The 13,894-nt window shown below is 36.8% G+C and overlaps 1 protein-coding gene across 10 annotated transcripts in view; it reads right to left on the reverse strand.

The window, feature by feature from the left end:
- The window catches only part of ADD1 (adducin 1), a 62,532-nt gene that overhangs the window by 24,190 nt on the left and 24,448 nt on the right, over positions 1-13,894 (reverse strand). For all 10 annotated transcript variants that reach the window (XM_053941607.1, XM_053941612.1, XM_053941611.1 and 7 more), the window contains exons 2-6: positions 7,099-7,311; positions 5,740-5,902; positions 4,466-4,617; positions 1,234-1,314; positions 669-818 (exon numbers count right to left, since the gene is read on the reverse strand). In XM_053941607.1, the coding sequence (XP_053797582.1) occupies positions 669-818; positions 1,234-1,314; positions 4,466-4,617; positions 5,740-5,902; positions 7,099-7,293 (741 nt within the window). In that variant the 5' untranslated portion in view covers positions 7,294-7,311. The remainder of the gene's footprint in view (positions 1-668; positions 819-1,233; positions 1,315-4,465; positions 4,618-5,739; positions 5,903-7,098; positions 7,312-13,894) is intronic.

Genomic DNA, 13,894 nt, shown 5'->3' on the forward strand with positions numbered 1-13,894 from the left:
CATCCTTCATTCCTTCCACTCCGTTCAGTTATTTCCCCCTCCTGCCCCCATGCCAAAAGAAGAACTTTGGTGATACAGATAATTCTGCAGCACTGCAGGTAAACTTAAAGATTATTTTTTAAAGGCTACACTGTAATTCATAATAGTAGGAATTTGCTCATTTATCCTTAAAATGGTTGTATTAATCTGGTTAATCAACTAATTTAAAAAAAAATCACCAGAATGTGAACACAAAGTCATTCTCTCAAAACATTACAAAGAGGCAGAACTGACTTGTAATCAGTTTCTCCAAACAGAAATATTGGGAAAGTTTCGAAAATATTTCATAAAACTTTGACAAAAACCAAAGTTTTGTTGCTTTACAAAACCAACAAAACATGCTAGAGGTTTTATGACTCACTGTCAAAAGATCTGGTCTTTTGTGGTAAAGGACACACGTATATGACATACATATTTTCCAGTGAAAGAACTCAATTTACTGTCTGACCATTCAGGTAACAACCCAGTAAGGATGGGCTCTGATTCAAAGAGAACCATACTTGAAGACAGACTAAAAGGCTCTCTGCCCTCCAAATAGGAAACAAATCTATGATTGAGGGGACCCAGCTATTTTCCCTTTGGGAGGGGTGGGGGAACAGGACACAGGACACAGCCAGAAGGGAGCTTACCGCTGCTCCTGCTGGTGTGTGGATATGGACAATGCATTTGACATCAGGTCGAGCTGCATAAATTGCTGAGTGCAACGTAAAACCAGCTTGGTTTACTCCCAAGTTAGTGCTTCCACGATCAACCACGTCTCCCTGAATATTGATTTTAACCTGGGAATGAAAATAATTATTTTCGTAATCAAGACTCAAAAAAATCTGATTTAATTTGGCATCTACCACTGAGACTCTAAAACCAGTTATCATCATTTATGTCTGAAATGCCTAAAGGTTCCCTCAACAAGCTGGACTCAACAGCCAGCAGCTTTAAAGGGCATGAGGTGATTCACTGTCCAAATGACCTAAAACCTCTACATGTAGATCAACTGAAGGACACCTGGTGGTGAACATGGGCAAACAAATCTCTCCGATACTCCAGTACCAAAACCAGCCATGTTCAATAACACTGTTCTAAACATATTACACAAGAGTAAAATATTCTCTAGGATAGAATTTGAAGTGACATCTATATTCATATATATATATATATGTAAATATTTTACAGCTATGAAAACTAATAATTGCTTACCAGACTAGATGCAGTGACTTCACTGTAGAGGAGTCCAAAAGGTACAATAAGGAAATGCTCTTGCTCAGAGTTTACTCTGGCCTAAGGATAAAATAAGAGTAAGAGTTACTAAGAAGATTTTATTAAAGCATACAAGAAGACCCAAACCATTAAAGTTACTTTTACATCCTGATTATGGAATGGGCAAGTATACCTATAATGCACATTATGACTTTCATGTATGCTACAACAGATAATCAATGCACTGCACTGTTAATTAACTAATGTTGAACAAAACCAGATGGCAGTAACACACCAGTGTCCTTCAGATTGGTGGAATTTAGTAAACCCTTATATTCTGTTATAATGACAACTCGTCCACTATGGATAAAATGAACAATACTGAGAGAAATGGGGAAAAAAAGTTGAATGAACTCCTAGTAAGACATAAGGTATAAAGTAAAAGGCTGTCAGAAAACACAAGAATTGTCCCACTAAAACATCTGAAGATCTAAAACATCTTGGTGCTGAGAAGGGTTTTGTCACTGATGCTGGTTCCTGTGAGACATCTGCGAGCAGTACAACACACTTGCAAATTTTCTACCAAGTATCCTGACCTTCACTTATGTTTTTTCTCTCTCATCTCATTCACACAATCAGGTGTTTATAATACAAAAATAATTCTGGCGTGAAAGCATTCACATCTTGGGATCTATCTCTTAAAAGTCTGTACAATGGAAAGTACAGGACATCTAGGTAATTATGGTGTCTTTTGATGGTGAATTAATAGGCTTCCTAAGTTTTACTGGACACATGAGACAACTCCCTACCTTGCTATGAGTCTACCCAGCATTTGGGTAGTTTGTGTTGTGGGTTTGGGTTTTTTAAATTCAAAGTTATTTATGAGTTTTGAATTTCCCTGAGATGCAGCTACTTCTGCTGTTTCTGCCTCATATCTTCTACTACTTGCAGCATTACATACACATATACTTTGCTATAGTTCTACTGCAGGGAAAAAAAATTCTAGTAAGTAGTTGTGCAGTCATGCAAAAGCTTCTAGCACAGATCTGGTTTCCTTTACAACCAGCTGGGAACATGCTACAGCATAAGAATCTTAACTAAATCAGTCAGTTGAAGTTAATCTGTACTTTTATGAATCACCAAAGTAGTTCACTACTAGAAGTGCAAATGATCAAGAAAAATCTCTTATTTATGCAAGACAAAGAACAAGTATTATTCAAAATATCCCAAAAGCTAATAAGAAAGCTCAAATCAAAAACAAACAAGCAGCAAAGACAAACCACTTTGCTTTAGGATTAGATCCAATTATCAGCTCATGCCCCCAAAGCAAACCAAGAACCTGGTGAATGATGTCTACCTTCTGTAAACTGTAATCTCAAATTCTGCTTGACCCTGGAGACACCCAAGTTTACCTTATTGCACTTGACATGAAAACCTGGAAGGTACCCAAGTATACTCAACATTATTATACTTGGCATGAAAGCTCTTGATGCTCTGTAATTCTGCTTCTGCATCAGGACTGTACCAGTCTGAGCAATTCCACATACAGTAGCTGCCAGTGATTGATAAGGATCCAAAAAAAGCAACAATACTCCACCCAACTATGGATATGCCCAGATGGAAATTGTGAGGGTATGAGAGTATATGCCATTCTCCTCTAACACACAGGCTTATGACCCTCACAGAAGGCTGTTGTACCTTTTCTCTTACTTCACAAGTGTGCTGGCACAAGCTTTTAACTCGAATGCAATCACCCAGAAATTACAGCATCCACTCAAAAAAAAAAAAAAAAAAAGTGAAAACCTAGAGTCAAACACCAGTGCTGCATGAAGTGGCAGCATTTACCACGTTCCAAAGGGGTGTCTTAGTACTACTTAATAAACATAACAACCTTGTTCTGTACCAGCTTCTGAAGATAATTTATATCTTTCAGTCATCTTTCAGAATGCTGTTCACTGGAGGAGCTTGTAAAAGACAGGAGAACTATGACTTGGGACTGCTGCTGACAAGCCAAGAGCTTTCCAGTACCTCTGCCATTCAGAAGTGACTAAAACACTTTCAGAATCTCATTTTCCATGTGCTTTGATTGTCTTCCACCTCAACTGGTACCTCCTCTACTGGTATTTTCCTTGTACTCCTCCCCAAAGAAAGCAAACTTGAGGCATTTCACCCCAATTACATGCCCTTGCCTCAACCCCTTTCCTTGACATGCTGCTTGTCATTACACTAATCTTTTACCTACATGTACAAATATTCCCAGGGCTGAACTTTACACTAGAAAGCCATCTCCAAACCTGCTTGCTTTTCAGTGCATTAATGTCCCTTTTACAAAATCACTTCTCCTGTCACGTATGAAAAATCTGGGGGTGGCACAGAGCTGTTTACAAGAACCATTATGTTGGATATGTTCCCTTACAAAAGGAACCGAACGATGTAACCAATACTGTCTTGATCCTATGCCTACACATATCATTTATCATCTTCATCTGTTCACAAATAATATGCCTTGAATTCCCAAAAAGCAGTAAAAACAATATTACCATATTTCATTCCAACTGCAACTAGGAGAACTGAAAATACATAAAGGACAATCTCTGCTATGTAAAATAAAAAACAATTCAGCTCTGTTAGGACAACAATGGACAGGGCTGCACACCACAGCTGTGACTTTACTCATGAGATTCATGTTGACCATTCTTCTGGCACATAAAACCTCCTTGATTTGACCTCCTTGTCATTATTTTTATGGATGCCAATGATTACTCAGTCACAAGGAAAATTGTTGGCACGCTGCATTAAGCGGAGAAGCTCACTCATGTTCAGAAATACTATGGCTTCTTTTTCAGAAAGGCTGGTACCTGAATTATAAAATTCAGCTGAATGACTAAGAAGGTATTTTAATATTTAACAAAAAAAGCAAGAAAACTAAGAACTGACCTTGTAGAATAATAAATACAATTATTCAAAGCATTTGAGACACTATAAGACTGAGTCTTTCAGCAATCTTTATTTCATCCTAAGAATTCTCATGTACACTCTCTCAAGACTCTATTCAGACTGTGGTAGCTGACATCTAAGCTGAAATGCAATGACAAATCTCTTCACTATTATATTGCTTTCAATATCACTTTGCTCTTCTCACACACAAAGAGAAAATGACAGATAGGGGAGGGAAGCGATTCTCTTGTATGTTAAAACAATTGGTTCACTTATCTGTTGATTCAATACTCACTGTTATATGATTGTAAATAAGCTGAGACCAGCCAAAGAGATCTGCTAATCTGTAGAAAGCTGCCAATTTGCATCGTAACAACTTCTCCCCTTTTTCATAAGCAATGGAATCGGACCCTCTTAGATCATTTACTGGTGTTACCATGCCAAGACCTGAAGAGGAGAAAGGGTACAAAAAGACAAGGCAGGGTGAGTTCAGTATCAGTTCAAATCTAGCAACATGCACCACTATTTTATCCGTTGTTCTTACTGGTTTATATGAACACATTAAGCTAAGAAATGGACAGTAAATTTTCATTCCTATAATGAAATAATTTATATTACACAAATATAATGACAATCTTGAGCAAGGTTATTCAGCTTTGGTAGACTCAGCATTCATTTCCTCCCCTACTATAAATTAGTGCTAACCTGACAGTGCATTCCTTAGCAAAATATCTTTTCCTCTCTCAAACTAATGATTGTTTGTAAAATACATCTTCATTGTTAAAAGAAAAATTTAATCCCAAATATTCCACTTTACTGGAATAATGTATTCCCAGCAAGAAGAATTACATACCTAAAAAGATGCACACAGGTTCACTTATTAAGAAAAATTAAGTACAAGCTAGAGAGGAAGATTATGGTAAAAAATACAAATACTGTAATTCTAGTTACAGTGCAATTAGAAATGTGGTTAAAAGTAACCGTGAAAAAACAGAACCAGGCCATGCTACAGTCAGAATTAAAGATTTCTTTTGCAGCACAGGCAAGGATTTATTGTATCTTAACACAAAACCTGTGTCTACATGCATTTGCACATTCTAGCTTTTTTCCTGTTCTGTTTTGCTTGCTGATATTTCTTGTCTAAAGCTTCACTTCACAGGAGAAAGCCGCAAACAGTATTTCAATGGCAAAAATAATTTGTTTCTAAAGCCTTTCACTGTTACCAGACTACTAATAAGTGTTTGATTTTCCTGAAGACAAACCATGTAGTAATTAGCAACATTTAAATATTAGAAATTTTTAATAGCACTGACTTATCAGGCATATTTTTCAATTTAGATACCATCCTTGAAATAGCTTTTGATATAAACTATATACATGAATCACATTGCATACCACTGTGGCATTTAGAAATGAATCAATTCATTTCATGTGTTTAGTGTTTGTGAGAGCAAAACAGGATAACATTTTAACTTCACAGTACTCTACTACATTCACACTGTCTTCAATTTTAAGCCTTTCAAGAAAAGAAAAAAGGAATTCAGCTCTGATCACTGAAGGTGCACTCACTCATGTTTAACGCAGCCATTCCGCCTTGAGGTGCTGCAGGGTAGACATTTGGTACGTGCGCTGTCATGAAATCCGCAATCTGCTGCAAAGCCAATAAACCTGTTGGGTTCTTCCCCTTCTTAAACTGTTCCTGGATCATGGATTCCAATTCTTCACAGAAGGCCTAGTAACAAGACACTGCATGTTGTAATGCATGTTTAAATGAACTTCAGCCTTTCATACACAGCTTCTTTTTAGCATTTGGATGGAACCATCCTACACCTCTTCTGAAAACCACCTCAAGGCAGAACTACTGAGTGCATTGCTCCAACGATCTGAGTCACTTGGGGTTTTTTTATGGAAATCCCAGCATTCTCTTTTCAAGTAACACCAAAAGTCTTTGAGCCTTGCTAGTATGAATTTCTGGAAGGAGGAGAATGTACAATTGACTTTAACACAAAATGTGAAAGGAAAAGTGGCAGAACCAGAAAAGAGAATTTGTCACTGTGGCTCACAGGGAATTGAGAGCCAAGAAGGCATCCAGGAACACAGAAAACAATGAACAGTAAATTTTTAAAACCTGTTTAGATGAGGGGTTGTTTACATTTTCCTGGGATGTTTTTTGTTTTTTTAATATATTTTAAATTGGAAGGAAGAAAACCAGAGTTTTATTATTGCTGATCGCTCCTTCTTTTGACAAGAACACTGGAATTTGTACTAAAAGAGAAGTACTGCAGTCATTAGGTCATTACTTTTTTATTAAGAGATTTATTATTATTTTCATAAATGGGTTGACTTAATAGGAAAATTGTGAATGTACCACCACATCCCTATTCCAAATGAAGTTATGTCACACAACGTTTCGTATCTAAAGTCACTCAGTAGTTATTACAAAAGGAACAAATGTCATGAGGGAAAGTTTGTTTGTGTACTATCTGCCCAGGGGAACATCTTCAATATTAAATGTCAATCATTCATACTTCATTACTGTGCACCTTTTCAGAAAGAGATTATAAAAATATTTCATATGTCCAAATCCCAAAATCCTGTCCTGAGTACAGGACAGGCCTGCCTTGTATAAGCAACCCTTAAGAGAGTTACATTGAAACAAATAAATAAAAAATGTTTTACAAGTATTAAATGGAAAATATGAAAAAAATGTTGATTATACAGAGGATTCTGAAAGCCAGACTGAAGAGCTGCTTTGTGAGCAGACCATAAAAATTCAAACAGATAAAAAGAGGAAAAAAATCAGGAAAGGCCAGTAAGAAAAAACAATAAATGGATCTAAGATACCACAAAATTCTCCAATTCTGTACTGATAGTGGAAAAAAAGACATTAAATTTGTCACTTCAAAGATGAAGCATTTCTTTTCTTACTGGGCTTTGAAGAATCATGGAGACTCTCTTCTTCTGTTCCATCATGTTAAAATCCTGGCGAAGGTCAGGTGCCATATTTCTCTCTCTCAAATATTCTGGATTATTTTCATCAACTCGATCAAAATACCTCTCTTTATGAGGGGCTGTTGTTGGAGGTGGTGAAGTCACCACCCCCACACCAGAATCACCATTCATAGCACAGTTTTAAGGAACCTATGGAGAAGGACAGAGAATAATAATAAATAAATAAAGCAAGGAAATAATTACAAAATTCATATGTGTTTCTACCTTTAAAGTAATAGTTCAAATCCATCTAAAATTAGCACATCTTCCCAAATGAGAAACCATGTTTGTGCCACTGGATAGCAATACTCTAGAGTAGGAAAAAGGATTTTAATATACAAGACCAGAAAAGTAGGCAAACATATATGAAAAGTCCAATATGCTTATAAATTCATTCAGCACAAAATTAATATGAGAGCTCCCATTTAAACTGGGGAAAAAAAAAATCCTTAAGTTGTCTGGCCTGATTGGTTTCTAGAAGCATGAAAGTCCTTCAAACTTTCTCAGAGAAAATGACAGAAGTTCCAGACATAAGGTCGAAACTCATCAGTTTGGGGCTTTTGCCTTTTATTTTTTTCTTAAAAAATTAAAGCAGATATAAGAAAAAGAATATTACATAAACCAGAAATTAAATCATCAGTGCAATTAGTGTTCATTAATAGGAAGTGTGTAACACTTCTTATCATGGCAGTGTAACAATGAATATTACACATGTTCATTAATAAGAAGAAAACATGCTTGGACTGCCAACACATTTCTGGATACAAACTCAGAAATCTTGACTTTGCAGCCCAAAGTGTTCTTTTTACACTTATTTTAGGTCCATTCAATAACATGCACATCACTACATTAGCATGTGGGTTTTGGGATCTGGAAAGCACAGACACACACAGCCCCCACTCCCTGGCCAGGGCTCCTTTCAGTTTTACATGTCCTAGTCAGCACCTGCCTGCATCTACCAGAAGGGCTGAAAGCTCAGCTGGTGTTGCTCACTCACACCTCCTTCTTCCACTCACAACAATTCCTTTGTGTAACATTATTCCAGGTTTCTGGGCACAGTATTACAACCCTCATTCCAAAATCCTTCTCAAAAGAATTATGAAACCTTCCATTGACAAGAAGTTCAATAAACCCACCCTCAGAACACTCTGAGATTCAAGCCTCCAGTTCCTGGTCATCTGATATATCAAATTACAACTAAGTAGAAAAGAGTGTATAGATCTTCATGTAAGTAATCATTCATCATCTACATCTAAAATTAGTAAAGTTTTACATATGTCTCTATTCTTTTGCCATTTTTAGATTTTTGTTAGGGACTTAACTTACACTGCTTCTAATTTGCTTAGTAATTTGTTTGCATGCTTATTAGCTAAAACCACTTCAGATGTGGATGCACACAGCAAAGGCATGTTTACATAAATTTTGAAATGCAGATTATGTTAAACAAAATCATTGAGATTAAGAAAATTATCTACTTCAAGACTCCAGAATTAGAAGATTTCATCCTCTTTAATTCTTACACTAGGAAAGAAGTTGCAAAATTCAACTCATTTCTTATATCAGAATGAAAAAAACAGTGAACTGAGACAGCTGAACACAATGACCAAAATAAAGTATTTTTCTTGACTCTGCAGAATGGGATATTACTATGAAACTCTATGTTAGCACTTAAACACTCAATGATTTCCACCCACTGAGTTACTAAATAAACACACAAAGACACCTCTGCAGTGTTTAAAATATTTCATTTTAAAGTTTCGACTTTAAACATCATGGCTGATTGTTTTGTTCTCTAAAGATCATATGCACATCTTTATTATTTAAATTGCTCACTTTCCTTCACCCACAGAGAAATACAGGGTACAGCAAGGAGAAATAATGCTTTTATCCACAAGGGAAACCTTTTAAGGTATTAGACCTTTGGCATGACACCTCTCCTTCGATGCCTAATACACTCCTTCTAAGTTCTCTTTCTCCTCACAACTTCCAGCGTGCACCATCTGCTTCTTCCTTCCTTGAAAATGCTTTTGAAGGCCTAATAACACTTTTTCCAACCTCCTGAGCTCTATCAGCCATACTACTGCCTCTACACTCAGGGCTTTGTTGAAAAACAACAATTTGCAGACCCAAACGTGCCTTACTCTCTTACAGCAACAGCTTACTTAGCCCAAGCAAAGTCTGAGCTTCACCGGACTCTGCTTATCAAAAAAATCAGGGAGTTTAGAAACAGCACAATGGCAAGTGAAGACAACCAGAACCACTCAATAGATCACTGCACTCTGCTGAGCACAGCCACAAATGTGTCTTCACTGAAAAGCAAAGCATAGGAAAACAAGGAAGTTTGAGCTTACCACCAGCAGAGAACAGCTTGCTCCTGCTGGCTGAGGCATTTGATGTTCAGGCTATGTTTAAGTGTCATGTTGTTGTGCATGCACAATCTTATTTAAATTAAACTGTACACACATCTGCAAATGTAATTTTGCATTTAATTATTTACACTATTTCCATCTTTCAGAGTACCAAAACCTATTTCCAAATGAATGACACACATAATTACTTCTGTTTCCTACTCACATTGGCAAGAAGCTGGTCCCTAACAGCCCACAGGAGCAACATTAAAATGGGATTACAGCGTCTTGCCGAAGTTGCATTACTCCATCCAAGTACACCGTGGCATTCCAGAAGGTCTTGGGAAGCTATTACTTCATCACTATGTAGTGGCAATAATTTCACATGAAAATCAATGACTAACATTCAGGGATGATTTGATATCTAAGGTTAAATATCTGTTTCATAGCTCAGTTTTGCAGACACCCCAAATTAATGGCATCCCCTCTGCAAGGTCTAATAATTAGTTTTTTAACAGAATTGTAATAGTAATTGTTTTAATAGCTGTCAGCTACTGATGTTGCTAAAAGTTGATGGGATCAACTTTCAAACTGGAAGCAGACATGCTTGACAACATTTTGCAAAGCCACTGAAATTTATTTATGAGTTTCCTTGAAAAATCCTTTGGGAGCAAGGCATGATGAACTCTGCAGGAGTTTCAGTAATATGAATACCAATAAATAAACAAAAGGAATCTGAAAACACCATGGGGAATGGTCAGTGATTCTATAAATTGGAAGGTCACAATGCAAATCACAGCAGTCTGTCCAGGCAGTAAAAACACATATTAGAAAAAAAATTAAGACGGTCTTCACACCCACAACACTTCAGTACAGACAGTTTCTTTCTGATGTAGTGCACTACAGCCCCCCAGTAAGATAAGGTATAATGCCAGAGGACTTTCTGCCACGATAAGTGTTTCTATGAGAGAGCTTGTTCTAACACAAAAGTCAGAAAAAGCCACACCCTTAACTGAAAAGGCCATGGCTGGAAAATGTAAGTGCACAGAAAACCTTCTGCCAGAAGAAGTTATTGTCAGACAGGCAGAGGGAACAGCATCTATTACTATAGGGAGCCAAGGAATATTAACAGCTGTGATAAAATCCAAACAGCACCTTCTAGTAACAAACAATTGCATCCATTTTTTTAATACCTATGTACACACAAACACTGTGGTGGTCAATGGCCCAGCACACCATATGAGAGCCAGCAGCCAACTCGCAGCACAACATATTTATCAGGAGGCCTGAGCATGTGGGAGCAACTGCTGTAAACAGGCTGGTGGTGAATTACTTTATAAAGTTTATAGCTCATTTACAGGTACTGAGCACTGTTTACAAAAAACATTCTGAAATTGTTATTAGTATTTCAGGGTTTTTTTAATTATTCAAAATCCTCTTCTTCCCCATTCTTTTCTAACCCAACAGTTTCATTAGAGGATTCACCTAAGAGGAATGTTACAGGGTTATGCTACAGAATTTAGTTTAAACAGAAGAAGAAATTTTTAGAACAGAAAGATGATAAAATTTTTCACATTAACATCTACAAAGAAGAAAGATTTAATTTTTTAAAGCAACTTGCATTCCTCAGTACTCAGATGATGCACATACAGTCAAAGAAATTTAAACAGATAAGACTGAATAATATTCAGTAAGAATCGACAACACTTTAAGGGTACATAAAAACCTCACCCTTAAATCTGAAAAATTATATAATTAAAACCCCTAAAATTGATTTGGATTGTGATTTTATTGCAGATAAACTTCTTTAAAACTTTAATATTAAACTCATTTTGATACATGGAATTTGGGACAGATGTAAGTACTTACATATTTGACAGCTTATAGGTCCAGTGTTTCCAACCAAACCATCATAATGAGTATTGTGTGAGCACTGTGAGGATTTGAAATGCCTCACAATATGCAAGCAACCTATGTACACTAGCAAGGAGCAGCTAACTACACTTCTTGGAAAAAAAAAAAGAAAAAAAAAGTTTTACAATCATTTAAAGGTTGGTTTTGTTTTGTAATAAGTTGTAATGGATTTTTTTTTTTTTGCTGCTCCACACGCTGAGGAAATTGTTTTTTACTAGGGCAGTCAATGGAATTTGAGCTAAAGGCTCCCTGCCATCAAAGGACAGAGCAGAGCTCTCCACACCAACACAGCTTTAAGTCTGCTGAGGCCAAATCAGAATAAAAATACACTCTGAGAAGCAGAAAGAAGGTTGTGACAAGGTGACATGGAAACATAAAAGACTTCTAAAAAGTTCAAAATACACTGCCACTTCACAAGACAGCATCTGCAATGGGGTTTGTTTTAAGTTTAGAAGAGTTATCTAACCAAAACCTTACAAAAGCAAGTTATTTCAGTGAGAAAAAAACCCAAACCAAACAAAACCAAAAATCCCAAACCTGCTCTCTTCTTGGTAGCTTAGAGTTTGTTTGTACAAAACAACACAAAAGCAGAACACCTGTATGGAACCTTGTGCCAAATCTGCAAATTAAATGAGCAGCAACTTCTCAACCGCTCATTCATTCCAGTCACCAGCAACAAAAATCAGGGGCACTCAGTTCCAGAATGTGTTGCTCTTGAGACCTATTTTGACAATGATATTGTAATTTAGTTTGTATCCATCTTTTCCTGACAATTCTTTCCAAAAATGATCCCCACTCACACCAGAACTATGCCACAATGTCTAATAGAGGTGAAAAGAGATTTGACAAGAAGTTACTGGGTAGCAAAACAACTCATTTTCTTTCCTGTTGTGCAATCAGCAGTCTTTGAGAAGTAAAAGTTACCTAAAATCTCATGCATTTGACAGGTCAGGCAGTGTGCAGGTAGAGGGAGGGAAGCAAGCTCTGTTTTGGATACAAACACAATAGGACAGGGGGAAAAAAGTGTAAGAGTCATTTAATAGCCCAGGAAAGTGCTGGGGGCCTGCAGAAAGATACAGAGCTGAAATTACTTAATGGGGAAGTCATGAGGTGACAGAAGGGAGGAAGAGAAAGGGAATGGGTCAGGCAGCAATGGGGTGGGGCAGAAGAAACCTGAGAGATAAATGAGCCACTGCAAATAGAGTTACAGTGAAATTTAAGTTGGTGGGAATATGATCAAGGAAGAATGGAAGCAGAACATCTATCTACAGGGAAAAAAGGTTTTATTATTACTTGATGAATGCAAAAAAACTTACAAGATTGCACTGCTAGCGCTTCACTCAATATTCCGATCCATTCTTTATTTTTTTCGGATTTCCTTTACTTTAGAATAACATTTGCCAAACTTTCTCCTTAAAAAATTAATATAATTTTATAATAGAGAAATTATTTATGATTTGCACTACAATTTCCATACCATTCAGTGACAGCATTTTGGCACCAATGACACTGGATTTCTTCTTGCCATTTTAAATGTTTCCAACTGAACTTTTAAAAGGAAAAGTTGGCATTATCTTAGGAAGTCAAAGAACAAAGAAAGTAAATCATGACTGTACTACTCACTAGACAACATACTCAGTATCATGAACAATTATATTATTTTTTAGCAAATGTTCCCAATCTTACACATCTTCAGAATTTCCTCTGTTCTTTGTTTTCAAACAGGAAGAGACTATTTCAAGAATAAGAACAGTTATTTCTCTTATACTGAAAGCAGGCGCCACCATTTTGCTTTTTAACACAGATAGTACAAGTTAAATACGGGACTCTAAAATTTAGAGAAATCCAGCAATAAGTTTATATAACCAAAAGTATTACATTTTACATTTGTAATGTCATGCTTTAGTAACTACGACAATAGTTCAAAAAGAAAACTGTGTTAGAGAACAGGGAAACAAAAATAGACTGATTTTATTTGAAATCCACAGACTGTAAACAATTATTTCCTAATTTCACCTTCTCTAAAACACTGAAATCAGAGCCCTAGCACAATGGGAAGTGAGTGATCTCAAGGTTACAAAAAAAAAAAAAACAGGCTAAGCTGCTGTGTTAAGAGAACATTTAAGAAGCCTCCATGACAAGTGCACCAGGTTGTAAAACACAGTAATTACTGTCTAGCTTTATCAAAGCCCAGGGAAGCAGGTGGTTGGGAAAAGCCAGAGCAGTTTCATGACAGGCAAATCATGCCAGACTAATCTGATCACCTGCAACAAAATTCCAGTTTCTGTATTCTAGGCAGAGCAGCAGATACTGTTTAACAAACTTCAGCCAAGCGTTTGCCGCCGTTTCCCACAGCGCTCTCCCAGACAAACCAGCACAATGCCGGCTGGTGGCCTGCAAAACGGGCAGGAAGCAGGCCCATAGAGTGCACTCAGAAGGTGCCAGTCAGTCCAGTCAGTGGTTTAACTCAG

The sequence above is a fragment of the Vidua chalybeata genome, chromosome 4, assembly GCF_026979565.1.
Source record: "Vidua chalybeata isolate OUT-0048 chromosome 4, bVidCha1 merged haplotype, whole genome shotgun sequence".
Taxonomy (NCBI): Eukaryota; Metazoa; Chordata; class Aves; order Passeriformes; family Viduidae; genus Vidua; species Vidua chalybeata.